The 18,680-nt window shown below is 45.1% G+C and overlaps 1 protein-coding gene across 4 annotated transcripts in view; it reads left to right on the forward strand.

Moving 5' to 3' along the window:
• ALPL (alkaline phosphatase, biomineralization associated) overlaps positions 1–18,680 on the forward strand; it is a 68,375-nt gene that overhangs the window by 32,424 nt on the left and 17,271 nt on the right. For 2 of the 4 annotated variants that reach the window (XM_049878179.1, XM_049878182.1), the window contains exon 2: positions 13,863–14,007. In XM_049878179.1, coding sequence (XP_049734136.1) covers positions 13,947–14,007 — 61 coding nt within the window. In that variant the 5' untranslated portion in view covers positions 13,863–13,946. Of the gene's footprint in view, positions 1–1,439; positions 1,569–12,947; positions 13,127–13,862; positions 14,008–18,680 lie in introns of all 4 variants that reach the window. The other 2 variants (XM_049878181.1, XM_049878180.1) reach the window with 2 other exon arrangements.

Genomic DNA, 18,680 nt, shown 5'->3' on the forward strand with positions numbered 1-18,680 from the left:
GTCCCCCCTTGGATCTGACCTGCAGCCCACTCTGGCCACCACATATTCCTTTCCGAGTCTTTCACCTAAGGCCCCTAGCCCATTCCCCACTCCCACTGGGAACACAGACACCTCCGGCCACAGCCCCTTGAGAGAGCCAAGAAGGCTCACTGATGGCCCAGGGGACACAGTCTGCAGCTGTTTTGAGGCTCTAATTGTTCCTCAGGTGTGTGTGGAGACTAGGGGCCAGGAGACACGGGGTCTGCTCTCAGTGCTGCCTCCCTGGGCAGCAAATCTTTTCTCCTCTTTAGGCTTCAGTCTTCCCATCTGAGCAATGTGATAATCTCCAAGGCAGTATTTCCCAAACTAATCTGCTCATAGAAAGACATGTTAAAAAATACAGCTTCCCAGACCCTACCCCAGAAGATTCTGACTAAGTAGTTTTGGGGTGGGGAGGTGGGCAGGAGAGGATTTTGGGGAGGGTTGTTGTGTCTCTTTAATCTCTCTTTTTAAATCTGAAGACAACAAAATGGACAGCTTAAGTGTACAGCTTGATAAATTTTTACATAATGCCCACCCCTCTAATTACTACCCAAATCACTGTGAAAAACTCGTCCATTGCCTCAGAAAGCTTCCTCAGGCCCCTTCCCAGGCCATACCTCTCCCCAGTGACTACCTGGGAATAGGCCTTTCCCCCAAGCTCTCTGAATGATTTCTGGGTCTGGTACATTTGGGGAATTCAGCTGGAAGGGCTCCCTCAGGGCAAATAACTGCCCTCTGACCCCACCAGGGACAAGCTGGTGACAAGGGGAGAATGAAGTGACATTCCATGGGTCTCAGGTCAATTAGTCTGGGTTTTTTAGCTTTAGAGGGCATCCCAGGCCTAGGTGCTGGGAAGGGTGGGGAGAGTCCGTGGGGAGGAGAAAGCCTGGTGCAGCTCAGCCCCTGCCATCTGTGTGACCCAGGGCCTCCCAAGCCTCCATTCCCTCACCTGTGTCTAGCACACAGGCTGTTATGAGGATTAAATGAGGTCAGCTACATGAAGCCATGTCTGATATCACCTGGCACGCAGTGAATGCTGTCCTTGAATGCAGGACAGATGTTAGACAGATAAAGAAACAGGCTCAGAGGTGAAGGCACTGGGCCCGGGTCACACAGCTGGGAAGTGTTGGAGTTGGGCCTAGAACCAGTTGACTGAATGACTTCACTGCTAAGCCTCATTTTCCCCACTGTCAATGGGACTAACAATCCCCACCCTGCATGTATCACTAGATGTCGGGATCTGACGTGATTTGAGTTAAGAGGGTGTTGGGAAAGAAAGGGTTTTAGTGGGCTGACGTGACTGGTTTTCCTGTTATCATGGTAAGCTCAGTGGCCTTTCTGGGGACAAAAGAGGAGGCCTCCCTTGGCACCAAGAGGGTAAAAGCTTCTCCCCTGACCTTGCATTCTTTGTACCACAGGATCTGAGATGTACCAGGAGGCAGGAAGTTTGAAAAGGCCTGGTCTAGGAGGCATACAGCTGGCATTGCTTCCAGGCTCCCTGGGATTCATGACAAGTGGTTTCATCTGTCTGATCTGAGCTTCAGTTTGTGAGTCTGTGGATGGGAATCATAACCACCATCCTGACTTCACAGGATGTTGGGACCCAAGACAGCCTGGAAATGGGGGTGCTCTGGAAGCAGAAAGGGCCCCTCCATTCAGCTGGCAGCTTGGCCACATCAATCTGTGTGCTGCCTCTCGGGACAAACCCTGGCTTTGGGCCAATGCCTGGCACAGAGTTGACTGAAGCCTCTCTGCTGCCCTGCAGGGCTGGTGTCCAGTTGCAAGGCAGCATACGGTGGGTGAGGGTTATAGGCTGTGGAGGCTGGCAGATCTGGGTTCAAATCCCAATCCCACTGTTGCATGTGGTGTCACCTTTGAGCCTCCATTTCCCCATCTGTAAATGGGGATCCTGCTACCTACCTCAAATGGGGCCTGGCACACAGTAGGCGCTCAGTAAGAGCAGTTCCTTTTATTCTGGACACTTTGACTGGGGTCTGTGCACAGACTCCCGGGTCTATAAATGGGGTGGTGCAGCTGTTGCTGTTTGGGAAAAAAATGAAACTTATTGTGACCCTGGCCAGGGGTTCCTTTCCTTCTGTTTTTATCCCACAGGTGCCTGACATAATGGCTGGCACATACCAGTACCAAAACCTGTCGATGTCGAGTCGATTCCAACTCATAGCAACCCTATAGGACAGAGTAGAACTGCCCCATAGAGTTTCCAAGGAGCGGCTGGTGGATTCAAACTGCCAAGTTTTGGTTAGCACCCAAGCTCTTAACCACACCACCACCAGGGTGCCATACCAGTACCAGCTGCCGTTAATCCTGACTCATGGCAGCTCTGTGTGTGTCAGAGTAGAACTGTGCTCCATAGGGTTTTCAGTCACCGATTTTTTCAGACGTAGATCACCAGGCCTTTCTTCCAAGGCCCCTCAATCTTTTGGTTAGCAGCCGTGTGCTTAACTATGTGTGATTCTCAGAGACTATATGGCCAGCAAGTAATAGGTGCTTAGTCCACATGGGTCAGCCAGTACTCTCTAAGAGGACAGGGACCATGTCTGTCCTGATCGTCACCGTTTCCTTAGTACCTAGAACAGAGCTGGGTACACAGTGGGTGCTCAGTAAATGTTTGGGGAATGAAGAATGAATGACAAAATTGAATGAACAAGCATCAGGTAGGGAAGGACTGAACTGGGACGGGGAGCTTCACGGGCTGTCACCCCACCCCTCCTATCTCATCTCTCTGGACTAATCTCCATGGATTATCCCAGGGGATAAGGCCAGGTCACAGCCACTGACCCAGGGCGCCCAAGGCTAGTGTGACCAGACTCTGGAGGCCAGTGTGTGGACCCTCTTTGTCCCGAGATGGCCCTCCTATCTCTCACCCTGGACATGGTCCTCACAGTGGTCTTCAGCCTCCTCCTCCTCGTGCTGGCCTTGGGCCTGCTGTGCTTCTTCACCTGCCGCCTGGCCAGGCCACTCAGGTAGGAGAACCCACCCTCATTTGGCCTCTATAGAAATAGGGCGGGCACTGGTCTCTCTCCCTCTCTCTCCGTGATGGGAAACTGGGCTTGAGTCACAGTTGACCATGGGCCAGCTGAGGCCCTCTGCTCCACAGTTCCCTAAACTGTAAAATAGGGACTAGTAACCCATGGTGGGCCGTCGTGAGGACTGAGATCTCAGAGTGAGCAGCCAGCATGGGGATGGGTACAACATGAATGCCCAAAAATGGCACTGATTTTTTCCCCCTTTTTTTTAAAAATTGTACTTTAAGTAAAAGTTTATAATTCAAGTCAGTTTCTCATAAAAAATTTATACACACATTGTTATATGACCTTAGTTGGTCTCCCTACAATGAGACAGCACACTCCTCTCCACCCTGTATTCCCCGTGTCCATTCAGCCAGCTTCTGTTTCCCTCTGCCTTCCATCTCCCCTCCAGACAGGAGCTGTCCACATGGTCTCATGTATCTACTTGAGCCAAGAAGCTAACTCCTTACCAGTATCATTTTATGTCTCATAGTCCAGTCTAATCTTTGAAGAGTTCGCTTCGGGAATGGTTTTAGTTTGGGGCTAACAGAGAATCCGGGGGCCATGACCTCTGGGGTCCCTCCAGTCTCAGTCAGACCATTAGGCACTGATTTTTATCAGCCTACTATTCTGTCATTTACCCTGCATCTGCTGAGACCCAGCCCAGGGCTGGCTTTTTGCCCATCTCCAAGGGACTCCCGTGCCCTCTGCCTGGAATGCTGAGTCAGTCCTTGGCCAGAAAGCCTAGGCCCTTTGCCCCCTTCCCTGACCTGCCAAGTAGCTGCTCCCTCCCCCCGGGGCGGAGCCAGTCAGGGCTTTTGCAGTTGGCATAAGTAATCAGGGCACGTAGCCGGGAGGCTGGCAGAGCAGGCCAGCTGGGAAGAGAAGGGTGATGGGCCTGGCATACAGCCGGAGGCTCCATTCCGGGCTGGTGGAGCATTGGCAGAGGGGGGTGGGCTGCCAGGACACCGCAGCCCAGACTAGACCCTGAGGAACCTGTCACCCAGGGCTGCCAGAGAGTAGCTGTGGAGCTACAATTGAGAATGGGGCTCTGGGAGGCTAACCAGCAGGAGAGGGAGGCTCTGGTTTCTGAAGGGTTGCCCAGATCTCCACCCCTGCCTGTCCTGGGTGGAGATAATAGACAAAGGCACCTGTCTCCAGGACAGGCCATCTCAATGCCAGGTCTAAAAGCCAAAATTTAGAGCACTCCCAGCCTGAACCATGGGCCTTTCACTAAGTTAACATTCATAGAGCTACCGCTATGTGTGCCGGGTCCCTGAGCGGTGCAAACAGTTAAATGCTGGGCTAGTAACCACGAAGATGGCAGTTCGAGCCCACTCAGAGGCACCTCAGAAGGAAGACCTGGCGATCTGCTTCTGAAAGGTCATGGCCATGAAAACCCTATGCAGCACAGTTCTCCTCTGATACACATGGGGTCACCATGAGTCAGAATCGACTCAGCAGCAACTGGTTTGGTTTGGGTTTACCACATGCACGGTGCTGGGGGTGCAAAGATGGGTAAGATGGTCTTCACTCTTGCCCAGCGCTCAGTCCAGGGAAGAGAGACAAACAACAGGAAGAAGAACCATGCAGGACTGAAGGAGCCCCTTAGGCCTCCCCGGGCCATCTTCACTTGCATTTTTCCTTATTTATTCATTTATTTTGGACTTGAGGTGCACAGCAAGTTGAATAAGTCATATTTTTCAGTGCCTGGTGTGTTATCATGAGTGCAGTTCTTGTTTTATTCACTCGTTCTCCCCTTTATGCCTGCTCCCCACTGCCCTTCCCATTACTCTTCAAAGGTCCCCAAGCTAATCCATTAAAATGTCCTTGAGCGTGTGTGTGTCCTTGTGACTTTACCTACAGGGTACTGCGTTTTACTCTTTACATTTTCCACTCAATCATATACTTTTTTTTTTTTTTTAACACATAAAGACATTTGTTTTAAAACGTACTAGTATAAATTTTAAACCACACACAAAAATAGAGGAGCATAACAGAGCCCATATAACCGTCACTCAGATTCAATAATTATCAGGATTCTCTCACGTATACTTTACCTACCGCTCTTTTTTTTCCCCCTTCACTCCGTTTCTTTCTGCCTTACTTCCCTCTTTCTTTTCCTTTTCCCTCCACCTCCCTCCCATCTTTCTTTCTTTCCTTCTTTCTTCCTTGCCCCTCCCTCCCTCCTTCTCCTTCCTTCCCTTTTCCTCCATATTCCCTCCCTCTACCCTCTATTCTTCCTTCCTTCTTCCTCCTTTCCTTTTCCTCCCCTCACTCTCTTTCATTCCCCTTTCCTTCACTCCCTCCCTCTTTCTTTCTTGCTTTCTCTCTTTTGTGGTAAAATATATGTTACAAAAATTTTGCTGTTTTAATCAGTCTTAAATATAAAATTCAATGGCATTAATCACATTCGCGATGCTGTGTAACTGTCGTCACTATCTATTTAAAAGAAACAAAAACATTTTTATCACCCCAAACAAAAACTGGTACCCCTTCAGCAATAATTCCCCATTTTTCCCTCCATCCATTCCCTGGTAACCACTGATAAACTTTTGTTTCTCTGCATTTCCTGTTCTAGATATTTCTTCTAAGTGGAATCATACAGTATTCGTCCTTTTGAGTTTGCCTTATTTCACTTGTTCTCAGTTGCCTTTGAGTTGCCTCCAACTAATGGCATCCCCGTGTACAACAGAAATAAACGTTAGTGTAGTGTTTTTGAGGTTCTTCCATATTGTAGCATGTGTCAAAATTTCATTTCTCTTTATGGCTGAATAATATTCCATTGTGTGTGTGTACCGTTATGTTTATCCATTCATCTGTTGATGAACATTTGGGTTATTTCTACCTTTTCGCTATTGCAAATAATGCTGCGATGAACATTGGTGTACAAGCATCTATCTGAGTCCTTGCTTTCAATTCATCTGGGTATATACCCAGAAGTGGAATTGAGGAACCGCCAAGCTGTTTTCCACAAAGCTACACTGTTTTGTAATTCCACCAGCAATGAGAGTTACAATTTCTTTACATCCTCTCCAACACGTGTTGTTTTCCATTTTTCTGATAATAAACATCCTAGTTGATGTGAAGTGCTATCTCATTGTGGTTTTGATTTGCATTTCCCTAATGACTACTAATGTTGAATACCTCTTCATGTGCTTGTTGGTCATTTGAATTTCTTTGGTGAAATGTCAGCTTGTTGTACCGTGGTAGCTAGCATGCTGGAAGCTAGGTCACTGGTATTTCAAATACTAGCAGGGTCACCCATGGTGACAGGTTTCAGTGGAGCTTTCAGACTAAGAAAAAAGCCTGATGCTCTACTTCTGAAAATTAGCCAATGAAAACCCTACAGCTTACCACAGGATATTGTTTGATATAGTACTAGGCTATAAACCCTCTAGGTTGGAAGGCGCTCAAATTACACAGTGGCTGCAAAAATGGACTTGAGCATACCAACGATCATGAACGATGGTGCGGGGCCGGGCAATGTTTCATTCTATTCTGCATGGAGTCACCATGAGTCTAACTGACAACAACATACATGTGTTAAAATTCAGAACCTTCATTTTACAGATGGGGAAATGGAAGTCCCCCAACCCAGCAGTAGGGGTTGAGGATCACAGTGGTAACCTCGTGGCTAATCCTGGAATCAGAAGCCTGATAGTCAAAATTCTGGCTCTAGCATCTGCTTGTTTGTGACCTTGGGGAAATCCTTTCACCCGTCAGAGCCTCTGTCCGCTGCAGGAGCCCTCGTGGCACGGTAGCTAAGCCCTCAGCTTCTAACTGAAGGTCGGCAGTTCTAACCCACTAGCCACTCCACAGGAGAAAGATGTGGCAGTCTGCTTCCGTAAAGATTTATAGCCTTGGAAACCCTATGGGGAGGTCCAATTTTTTTTTTTCTGTCCCCCGCATAGGTTGTTAGTGAGAAATGATGGTGAATGTCTTTATAAACCGTGAAGTGCAACGCACTGGCCTGTTCTCATTTTGTCTATGTCTTTTATAGGTTGTTTATGAAATCCCCCAGAGGGCAGTTTTTTAAAAATTTTATTGAAGTATAACATAGATACAGAAAAGTGCCCATATCACAAATTGACAGCTTGTGGGAGTTTTAAACTGAACTGACCCATGTAACCAGCACCCAGATCAAGAAATAGGACTTTACCGGAACCCCAGGAGCTCCCGCCACGCCTCCATTCAGTCTCTACAGCCCCCAAGTATAGCCTTTTTCCTGTCTTTTCACACCCTAAGTTAGTTTTTACTTTCTTTGCTTGTTTTTATTGTGGTAAAATATATACCACAAAAACAAAATTGCTGTTTCACAACAGAGAACCCCTGAGGGAGCAGGAGAGCAGTGGGATGCAGACCCCAAATTCTTCTAAAAAGACCAGACTTAATGGTCTGACTGAGACTAGAAGGACCCCGGAGGTCATGGTCCCAAGACCTTCTGTTAGCCCAAGACAGGAACCATTCCCGAAGCCAACTCTTCAGGCAGGCATTGGACTGGACTATAGGATAGAAAATGATACCGGTGAGGAGTGAGCTTCTTGGATCAGGTAGACACATGAGACTAGGTGGGCAGCTCCTGTCTGGAGGCGAGATGAGAGGGCAGAGGGGGTCAGAAGCTGGCCAAATGGATACAGAAATAGAGGGTGGAAAGAAGGAGTGTGCTGTCTCATTAGGGGGAGAGCAAATAGGAGTATACAGCAAGGTGTATATAAATTTTTGAATGAGAGACTGACTTGATTTGTGAACTTTCACTTAAAGCACAATAAAAGAAATTTTTTTAAATTGCTATTTCAATCGATCTTAAGCATGCAGTTCAGTGACATTAACCACATTCACTGTGCTATATATACAACCATCACCACTATTTCCAAAAACATCTTTGTCATCCCAAACAGGAAGCCAGTACCCATTGAGTAATGTTGTTGTTGTTGTTAGGTGCCATCGAGTAGGTTCCGACTCGTAGTGACCTCATGTAGAGCACAACGAAACACTGCCCAGTCCTGCACCATCCTCACAGTTGTTGCTGTGTTTGAGCCCATTGTTGCAGCCACTTTGTCAGTCCATCTCGTTGAAGGTCTTCCTCTTTTTCGATGACCCTCTAGTTTACCAAGCATGACGTCCTTCTCCAAGGACTGATCCCTCCTGATAACACGTCCAAAGTACGTGAAATGCAATCTCACTTCTAAAGAGCATTCTGTCTGTACTTCTTCCAAGACAGATTTATTTGTTCTTCCGGCAGTCCATGGTATAGTCAGTATTCTTTGCTGACACCATACTTCAAAGGCATCAGTTTTTCTTCGGTCTTACTTATTTGTTGTCCAGCTTACCATGGCTTAGGTCAGGCACACCTTAGTCCTCAGAGTGCCATCTTTGCTTTTCAACACTTTAAAGAGGTCTTTTGCAGAAGATTTTCCCAATCGATACATCTTTTGATTTCCCGACTGCTGCTTCCGTGGGTGTTGATTATGGATCCAAATGAAGTAAAATCCTTGACAACTTCAGTATTTTCTCCATTTATTGTAATTGGTCCAGTTGTGAGGATTTTTGTTTACTTTGACGTGCAATCCATGCTGAAGGCTTTAGTCTTCGATCTTCATCAGTAAGTGCTTAAAGTCTTCTTAGCTTTAAGCAAGCAAGGTTGTGTCATCTGCATAATGCAGGTTGTTAATGAGTCTTCCACCAACCCTGATGCCACATTCTTCTCCATATAGTCCAGTTTCCCGGATTATTTGCTCAGCATACAGATTGAGTAAGTATGGTGAAATGATACAACCCTGACACATGCCTTTCCTGTTTTTAAACCATGCAATATCCCCTTTTTCTGTTCCAACGACTGCTTCTTGCTCTATATACAGGTTCCTCACGAGCACAATTAAGTGTTCCGAAACTCCCATTCTTCTCAGTGTTATCCATAATTTGTATGACTGACACAGTCAAATGCCTTTGTGCTATCAATAAAACACAGGTAAACATCTTTCTGATATTCACAGCTCTCAGCCAAGATCCATCTGACATCAGCAATGATATCCTTCATTCTATTTCTCCTCTGAATGCAGTTTAAATTTCTGGTAGTTCCCTGTCTATGTACTCCTAAAACTGTTTTTTTTTTTTTTTAATTTCCAGCATAATTTTACTTGCATGTGGTATTAATGATATTGTTCAATAATTTCCACATTCTGTTGGATCACCTTTCTTTGAAATGGGCCCAAATATGGATCTCTTCCAGTCGGTTGGCCAGGTAGCCTCATCCCCTGGCAAGCACTGATAAGCTTTTGTCTCTGTATTTCCTATTCTAATTATTTTATAAAGTGGAATCATACAGTATTTGTGAGTCTGATTTACCTCACTTAGCATAACATTTTCAAGGCTTACCCATATCGTAATATCATAGTGTGTGTCAGTACTTCATTTGTCTTCATGACTGAATAATATTCCATTGTATGTATATACTATTTTGTTTATCCTTTCATCTGTTGATGAATATTTGGGTTGTTTCCACCTTTTGGCTATCGTAAACAATGCTGCAATGAACATTGGTGTGCAAGTATTTGTCTGAGTTCTTGCTTTCAAGCTTTCTGGGTATATACCGCGAAGTGGAATTGTTGGGTCATATGAGTTACAGATGCTAACCAAGAGGTCGGCAGTTCGAATCCACGAGGCATTCCTTGGAAACTCTATGGGGCAATTCTACTCTGTCGTATAGGGTCACTATGAGTCGGAATCGACTCAACGGCAATGGGTTCGTTCATTTGCTTGTTTGCTTTTGGTATGGTAGTTCTAGGTTTAATTTTTTGAGGACTGACCAAACTGTTTTTCACAGCAGCTGCATTATTTTGCATTCCCACCAGCAATGCATGAGAGTTCCAATTTCTCTACATCCTTGCCAATACTTGTTTTCAGTTCTTCTGTTAATAGCTATCCTAGTGGGTGTGTAATGATATCTCATTGTAGTTTTGATTTGCATTTCCCTAACGACTAATGGGAGCCCCTGTGTGGTACAAACCATTAAGCATTTGACTACTAGCTGAAAGGTTGGCAGTTTGAACCAATTTATCCAGAGATGCCTCAGAAAACAGGCCTGGCAATCAGCTTGACAGCAACTAACAACAACAATAATAAAGCTGAACATCTTTTCACGGGTTTAGTGATCATTCACATATCTTCTTTGGAGAAATGTCTATTTAAGTCCTTTGCTCATTTTTTAATTGAGTTGTTTGTCTTTTTGGTGTTGATTAAGTTCCTTATATATTCTGGATATTAAACCTTTATCAGGTATATGGTTCCCAAATATTTTCTTCTATTTTGTATCCGCCTCTTCACTTCCTTGGTAAAGTCCTTTGAGGCACTAAAGTTCTTAATGTTGATGAAGTCCATTTTAGCCATTTTGTCTTTTGTTGTTTGTGCGTAGATTAGTTTTTATACTTCCTCTCACTGGAATAGGAGCACTGCTGGCACAGTGGTTAAGCCTTCAGCTGCGAACCAAAAGGTCAGCAGTTTGAACCCACCCAGTGGCTCCACGGGAGGAAGATGAAGCAGTCTGCTTCTGTAAAGATTACAGCCTTGGAAACCATATGGGACAGTTCTACTCCATCCTACAGGGTTGCTATGGGTTAGAATCGACTTGATAGCAACGGGTTTGGGTTTTTCTGGTACCATTGGAATAGGACCCCTGGCGGTTCAGTGACTTAAGAGCTTAGCTGCTAACCAAAAGGTCAGCAATTTGAGCCCACTAGCTGCTCTGCAGGAAAAAGATGCGGCAGTCTGCTTCTGTAAAGATTACAGCCTTGGAAACCCTATGGGGCAGTTCTCCTCCATCCTATAGGGTTGCTATGAGTCAGAATCAACTCAATGGCAATGAGTTATCACTGAAATCACACATACATGCACTCTTAGGTCTAGTTTCCTTAGCTCAGCCTGTGTGAGATTCATCCACATTGTTTTGTGGAGTGAGAGATGGTTCATTCTCGTTGTTGTATAGATTTCTATGTTGTGAATACACACATGGACTTATCCATCCTGCTGCAGATGAGCACCGTATTGAAGCTATCATGAACAGGGCGGATATGAGCATCCTTGTATATGGTTTTTAGTGAACAATGTATACTTTTCTGTTGGAGATACAAGGGTCATAGGGTATATGTATGATGCTCAGCTTTGGTAGAGCAGCCCAACAGTTTTCCAAGGTAGTTGTACCAATCTACACTCCAACAAGCAATGAATAAATACTCTGGTTGCTTCACATACTCACTAACACTTGGACTTTTCTGTACATTCAAAGGTAATCAAGATGTTTGGATGACTCTTCCCTTCCCTCTGCCTCCCTCCTTAGAGTGTGGGCTTTCAATTGATGTAGATATTTACTGTGCCAGGCCCTAGAAATACAGAGACAAACAAGGCGAAGTCCCTGCTCTTAGAAGCTCCCAGTGTGGTGAGTGGGCTGACAAAGGAGGAAAGACTTTCAAGACAGGGACGTACATGCTAACTTTCTTCTCCATACATTTCTTGTTCTAGATTTTTCATCTAAGTATTTGTGCTTTTGAATCTGACTTCTTTCAGACTCACGAAGCTCATAGGTAGTGTGTTAGAATGAGTGAGGATCTTGGAAGCTTTCTGAAAGAGGTGACTTCAGTTCTTAAAATATTTTGAATAATATTTTAATGTGTTAATACTGTATATCCATTTAATAATATTTTAATTTAACAATTTTTTCTGATTTTAGGATTTACTATGGAAACATTTGGAAACAGAATAAAAGTAGATTTAAAAAAATTTAGAAATTATCTGAAATATCACCACTCCAAGTTAAGTGCTGTTAGATACAGGGTTTATCCTTTCACTCTTCCCACCCCAAGTTGGATTTTTAAGGAGCCAGATAGATAAGGAGAGGGGCACAAAGCACAGCGGTGTGCACTTGGATGGCATGTTTGGCGAATGCTGGGTGTTTTGGGATGGGCGTTTGGTGAGCCATCGCTTGGGGCATTGCATGATCTTAAGGTTGAATCAAGATCCCTTTTTCTTGTGGTGGTTTTGTTGGGCACTGTCGAGTCAATTCTGACTCATAGTGACCTCATATGACAGAGTAGAACTGCCCCATAGGGTTTGCTAGGCTGAAATCTTTACCAAAACAGATTGCCCGGTCTTTCTCCCTCAGACCTGCTAGGTGGGTTCAAACCGCCAATCTTTTAGTTAGCAGATGAGTGCTTAACTGTACCACCAGGGTGCCTTTTTCTGGTGGTAGAGGATTCCTTTTCTTTCTTTTGCAGCAAGCACTATTAAAGTGAATGGCAGCCCATCCCCATTTTCTACAACAAATGAAGCACCTAATTGTTTTTATCTTGGGTTTGGTTGTAGTAATGGCATTATTTGCCAGTGAAACTCTTGCCAATTAAAATTTGTCGTGTTCCAGTAACATTCGTCCACAACAGGATTAGTACATTTTTCAGCCACCAGTGGGATTGTCTCTTATGATCCTAACAGGGATGACCACAGTTTAAAAACATTCTCCTGCCGTTTTAGACAATTCGGAAAACTCAGAAGGCTAAAAAGAAGAGGAAAGAATCATTCATAGTCCTACCAGGCAGAGAAAACCACAGTTAACATTTTGGCGTATTGCCTTCCAGCCTTTTTTTCTTTTAAAAGAACATTTTCGAAATTATAGCGGTAACATCTCAACACTGAGGAAAATTTGGGAAATCCAGAAAATACAATGAAAACCAAAATTGGAGTCAGCTGTAATGTCACCATCCAGAAATGGCGACCCTTACCATCCAATCTATTTCTGTTTGTCACTCCTGCAGTTTCTGAATCTCTGACTATAAATGACAAGATGTAAGATTCCAGAGTTTGGAATAGAACCTGGGGATATGTATGTGTTAATCTGGATTCTTTCAGTTGCAAGTGAGAGAAACTCACCTCAAACTAGCGGCTGCCTTACCAACTGACTAGGAAGTTAGGGGGTTGAACTGGCTCCAGTGTGAATGGATCTACGGCTGTGCTGTCAACAAGGCGGCTACTAGCCACGTGCGGCTATTGAGCCCTTGAAGCGTGGCCAGTTCAAACTGAGATGTGTTGTAAGTATAAAATACATGCTAGATTTCAAAGACTTTGTATGAAAGAAAGAGAAACGTATCTCCTGGATGATCTGTTATATTGATTACATGTTGAAATGTTAATGTTTTGGATATATTGGATTAAATAAAATATAGCTAAAACATTTTTTAATGATAAGCTCTAAAAGAGAATGAAGTAAATGTGTTGGTGGCCCTGTAAGAAAGGGTGGTGTCTTTGTTTCATCTCTGATGTGCTAGATGTGACCTTCTAGAACAGTGCTTCTCAAGAGGAGGCCCACAGACTGGCAGCATCAGCATCACCTGGGAACTTGTCAGATAGGCAATCAAAGTCTCTGGAGATGGGGCCCAGGAATTTGTTTTAACAAACCTTCTAGATGATTCTGATGCATGCTAAAGTCTGAGAAGCACCACACAGAAGACTGGGTCTCTGAGACATGCTGGGCTTCAGATGGATTGAGACACAGGGATTTCACTGGGGAGATGGCATGGGACTCTATTGGAGCACATGGAGCTCATCTGTACTTACACAACTGTTGGTGTGATTAAGCTTCCTGAGGGAGGGACCATCAGTGTTTAGTCACTTTTGCATTCCCACTGCCTAGCCCCATACAATACCTAGCCTATAACAGATGCTCAACAAATACTTGTTGAACAAATTAAGGAATGAATGAGTGAATAAACAAAATCTGGAGCTGTGGCCCACATGTCATCCTTTTTCTTTTTTTTCAATTTCTAGGATTGGAACATCAATTAACATCTGACCACTGCCAACCTACCATATCTCTGGGCTCCAGAGAGGAAGCAGATCTTGGGGCACATTATGATTTCATCGTTCTTAGTACTGGCCATTGGCGCCTGCCTTACCAACTCCTTAGTGCCAGGTAGGATTGGGGAGCACAGGTGGAGGGATGGGAAGACCTGGTGCTGGTGGGATAGGTTGGAGGAAGTGTCTGTGTTCAAACTCATAGAACCACCCAAAGTATATTAGAGCTGTGAAACAGTGCAGAAAATCCCAGCTCTGCTACTACATGTGTTGTGTTGCCCACTTTTTTCATTTGTATTGTCCTATTCTTTCATTGGGGTTTCTATTCTCTCTTTAATAATCTGAAATACAACTAATTCTACAGATTCTTCCAAGTCTGAGTATGCTAAGTCTTTTTGGTTTTGTCTGCTTATTCTCCCTCGTGGTAGTACATTTTCTTGTGGTTTGTAGTTTTTGCTTGTGAACTCATCTTCAACAGGAGTTGTTTGTTTCTTGTTTTTGTTGTTTTCTGTTGGAGACCCATATGGAAGTGTTTATACAGAGTTGATTCTTTCAGGACACTGGGAGTTCAACTAATTTTGAATAAGTTTTTACGCTAATTTTTCAGTCGGAGTTTCTTACACTATAAATTCAGACCCCCACTTAGACCTGGCACAGATTTGAAATTCACCTTTTTTGTTTTTTTTTTTAATGCCTTTCTTTCCCAATCCCCTTCCTAGCTCCAAGACAAATGTATGTATTAAAACAGCTTCCAAGCTAGCCCTATGTCTGGTCTGACACCCTAAAAATCCTCAGCATCAGGTCCTGTTTACCTCTCTGGTTTTGAGTTCCCTTTTAATTTCCACTTCCTGGGGATTTCTCTTTTTCTTTTCTTTCTTCCAAGCAACGTACTGTTTTTGATTGTTTATTTTGTTCAGCATTTCTGTACCTGTAGCTGGAGAAGGGAGCCCTCTTTTACTTCATCCATCATGTGACTAGAAGTCCCCTCTTTGCTGAGCCAGTGGAATCATTAGGGGGGTGTGGGGGGTGCGGACCACACTGGGTGACACTGTCAGAGGAGGTGACACCAAAATGACTATCTATAAAACTTTTGTGCAGTTGTTTCAGCAGAAATTTATTATTTTTTATAAGAATATCCCTGTAGTTATAACAACAAAAACATTTTTTGTAAGCCCAGCTTATGTGTATCAATATACCTACAAGGCTAAAACTCTATGCTAATTTGCTTTTTGAACCTTCTAAAGCCCTCTGGTCAGAGCTGTTGTTAACACCCAGTTACAATGATGCTTCTCTTGTGGTTTTGTGGTTTCGCCTACATGAGCTATAAGCATGTACTGTTGTTTTTGTTGTTGCCGGGTTTTGCTAAATTTTCTTGTGTTTTAGCTATGATATTGTGGTAATTAGTATTTGTGAACCTATATCAATAACTTTTTTGAGAAAGAAGTAGTAATTAAAGGAAAAGTAGTGATATACAGGAATTACGATTGATGAGTAACGTTAGTACAAAAAACATTACTAAGGATTCCGTATGGTCTGGTATGGGTGGTAGTCCATGGAGGGTGGTGATACCATGAGTTACTGTGCTGGGAGACACCAACCACAGTGACACCACTACACTGAGCCTCAGTTTCTCCATCTGTCCAGTGGAGATCTAATTCCTCCTCCTTAGGGCTACTGTGAGAAGTACATGGTGTTGTCAGTGTCTGACAGGTGGATGCTCAGTGAATGTTAGTCTGTCCTCTTAAAAAATGATGAAGAAATTGGGGTGTAGAGCGGGGACGGGCCCTCCCGAGGTCATACAGCAGGCTAGTGGCCAAGCTGTGGGCAGAGCCTGAGCTGCTGGAGGTCCAGGGGCCATCATTCCATCTGCTATTCCATGATGCATCCTTGGGGATCCAGGATTACTCTGGGCTGGGGTTCCTGACTTCTCAGCCCTCAGACCCACTTGGGTGAAAGATTAGCAGATAGATGAAAAGGAGACAAAATGAAAAATCTTCAAATATTCAACAATTCAATTTTTTCTGTTTCATTTTAGGCACTCTGATGCGGGTGCAGTGGTACTGTGTTTTTTTTTTTTTTAATAATTTTTATTGTGCTTTAAATGAAAGTTTACAAATCAAGTCAGTCTCTCACACAAAAACCCATATACACCTTGATACACACTCCTAATTACTCTCCCCCTAATGAGACAACCTACTCTCTCCCTCCACTCTCTTTTTGTGTCCTTTTCGCCAGCTTTTTTTTTTTTTAATTAAGTATAATATTCAGTAATGTATGTGCATCTTAAATATATAACATGATGGATTTTTACCTATATTTGCACCCTGGGGTCTCTGGGTGGCACAAACAGTTTACCCTGGACTACTAACCAAAAGGTTATCAGTTCAAACTCACCCAGCAGCACCACCAAATAAAGGCCTGGTAATCTGTTTCTGTAAAGATTACAGCCAAGAAAGCCCTATTGGGCCTTTCTACTCTGTAACACATGGGGTTGACAAGGGCCAGAGCCGACATGACCACAATGGTTTTGGTTGTTCCCCCCGCCCCTGCTCCCAACCACCACCCAGATCAAGACAGATCATTCCGTCATGAAACTCCCAAAGACTTCCTTGTGTCCCTCCCAGCCAATACCCCACCCCTCAAGCCGAAGGAAATGACTAGACTTACTCCCGTCACCAAAGACTAGTTTTGCCTGTTTTGAACTTCATTTAAATGGAATCAGACAGTATGTACTGACAAGTACTCTTTGCACATAGCATTCTACCATGAGCATTTGCCCAAGTCATTTAATATTCTCCAAAAACAATGGCCTCCTGGTATTCTGTTGTCCCAACAAACCACCGTTGCTTAAACCAGATCACTGGCACCAAGCCAGCTTGACATGAGCCAAACTCCCCTCGGCGGTCAGGAGCCTGGATGGCTCTGGTGAAAAAGGACAAGAGCTCTGCTCTCTCCAGATTCCTGATGGGGCAGGGAGCAAGCACAACGGGGAACCAAGCAAACCACTGTCAGAGCTCCTGGGGGGACACAAAGGAGGAACAACAGGTGTCACCATCACCCAGCCCTGGCGAGCTGCTGGGGGACAGGGGGTTTGTAGGTGGTCACTTACCCAAGTGCACTTGAAGGCAGGAAGGAGATGGAGCCAGCCCTGAACCAGTGGGGTCGCTGACCAAAACCATCGGCCCCAGGACACTTGCCCAGGCGTTACCTCATTTAACTCTTAAAACTGCCTGTGGTAGCCACCTTCTCCCTTTTTCCTGGGGCAAAAACTCCAGGGAAGGAACTTGCCTAAAGGTACACAGCTAGACAGAAGGGCCAGACTGTCCAGATTCCCAGCTAGGGGCCCAGCCTGTCAGGTCTGACATTGGTGACCTTAACAGATACTTTCAGAAGAAAGAGGTGGAGCTGAGGGCTGCCGGGGTGAAGGTGGTAGGTTAAGGAACTGGGGTGGAGATGAATAAGAGGTCTCTTTTCACCACTTGGCTGTGAAGGAAATGGGGAAGACACTGCTTGTAGAAATGGTATGAAGTGTAGATGGGCCCAAGGCTTGAGGCGGAGGACGGCTGCCTTTCCTCTCCTTCCCTGAGGCAGGGGCACAGCCTCGTGGTGGCCACATAGACATGGGGGTTTTGAGCTTTTTCTCAGTTTCTTTCCGTCATAATGCAGAGGAGATGATGGTACCCACCCTGTAAGGAGGTGCTGCTGACATGGCGCTCTCGGCACGTTGCCTGGAAATGGAGAGTGTGTGAGAAAGGAGAGCTCTTCTCATCACAGCTGTCCTGAAAGACAAAGGTGGCCTGAGCTGGGCCAAGGAAGGGATGTGTCCTCAGCCCATAACATGCAAAGTGGCCTTGGTCAAGACCCTTCCACCTCTCCTGGCCTCAGCCTTCCCTTCTGTGCAATGGGAGGCCATTGAAAGAGATGACCCAAGCAGCTTCTCAGCTCCAGGCTTCTGTATTCCCATGGGTGTGTGATGGGTCAAGGACAGGGGGGAGTCCTGCACATGGTGGGAAGGACCGATTTCCGTGGACAGGAAATCTGGGCCTCTGCCTGGAGGAAAAGGGGCTTCCAGCCCGGGAGATGGAATTATGGGGAGAGGGAAGGAAGCGAACAACTTTGATCACCTCCTGTGGGCCAGGAGGTTAGGCAAGGTTACTTGCCTTATCTAATCCAGTCCTCACAACAACCCCGAGAGGAAGGTACAAGCAACTCCATTTGACAGCGGAAGAAACTGAGGCTCAAGGAGGTGACTTGCCTAAGGTCACACAGCTGGTACTTGGTGTACTTGGGATTTTTACTGAGTTCTGTCAGGTTCTTTCCACTGGAGAACTGATGACTGGACACACACGCACACACACACGCACACACACACGTGAGAGAGGGAGAAGAGGGTATTTCTGGTTCCTGTTTTATCTTTAAACTGTAAGCAAAAACCCAAACCTATTGCTGTCGAGTCAATTCCAACTCATAGCGACCCTACAGGACAGAGTAGAATTGCCCCGGAGGGTTTCCACGGAGTGACTGGTGGATTCCAGCTGCCAACGTTTTGGTTAGCAGCCAAGTTCTTAACCACTACGCCATTAAAAAAAAAAAAAAAAAAACAGTTGCCGTCGAGTCAATTCTGACTCATAGCGACCCTATAGGACAGAGTATAGAACTGCCCCATAGAGTTTCCAGGGAGCACCTGGTGGATTTGAGCTGCTGACCTTTTGGTTAGCAGCTATAGCACTTAACCACTATGCCACCAAGGTTTCCACTATACCACCAGGGCTCCTCAAACTGTAAAGTGCC

The sequence above is a fragment of the Elephas maximus genome, chromosome 3 (assembly GCF_024166365.1).
Source record: "Elephas maximus indicus isolate mEleMax1 chromosome 3, mEleMax1 primary haplotype, whole genome shotgun sequence".
NCBI lineage: Eukaryota > Metazoa > Chordata > Mammalia > Proboscidea > Elephantidae > Elephas > Elephas maximus.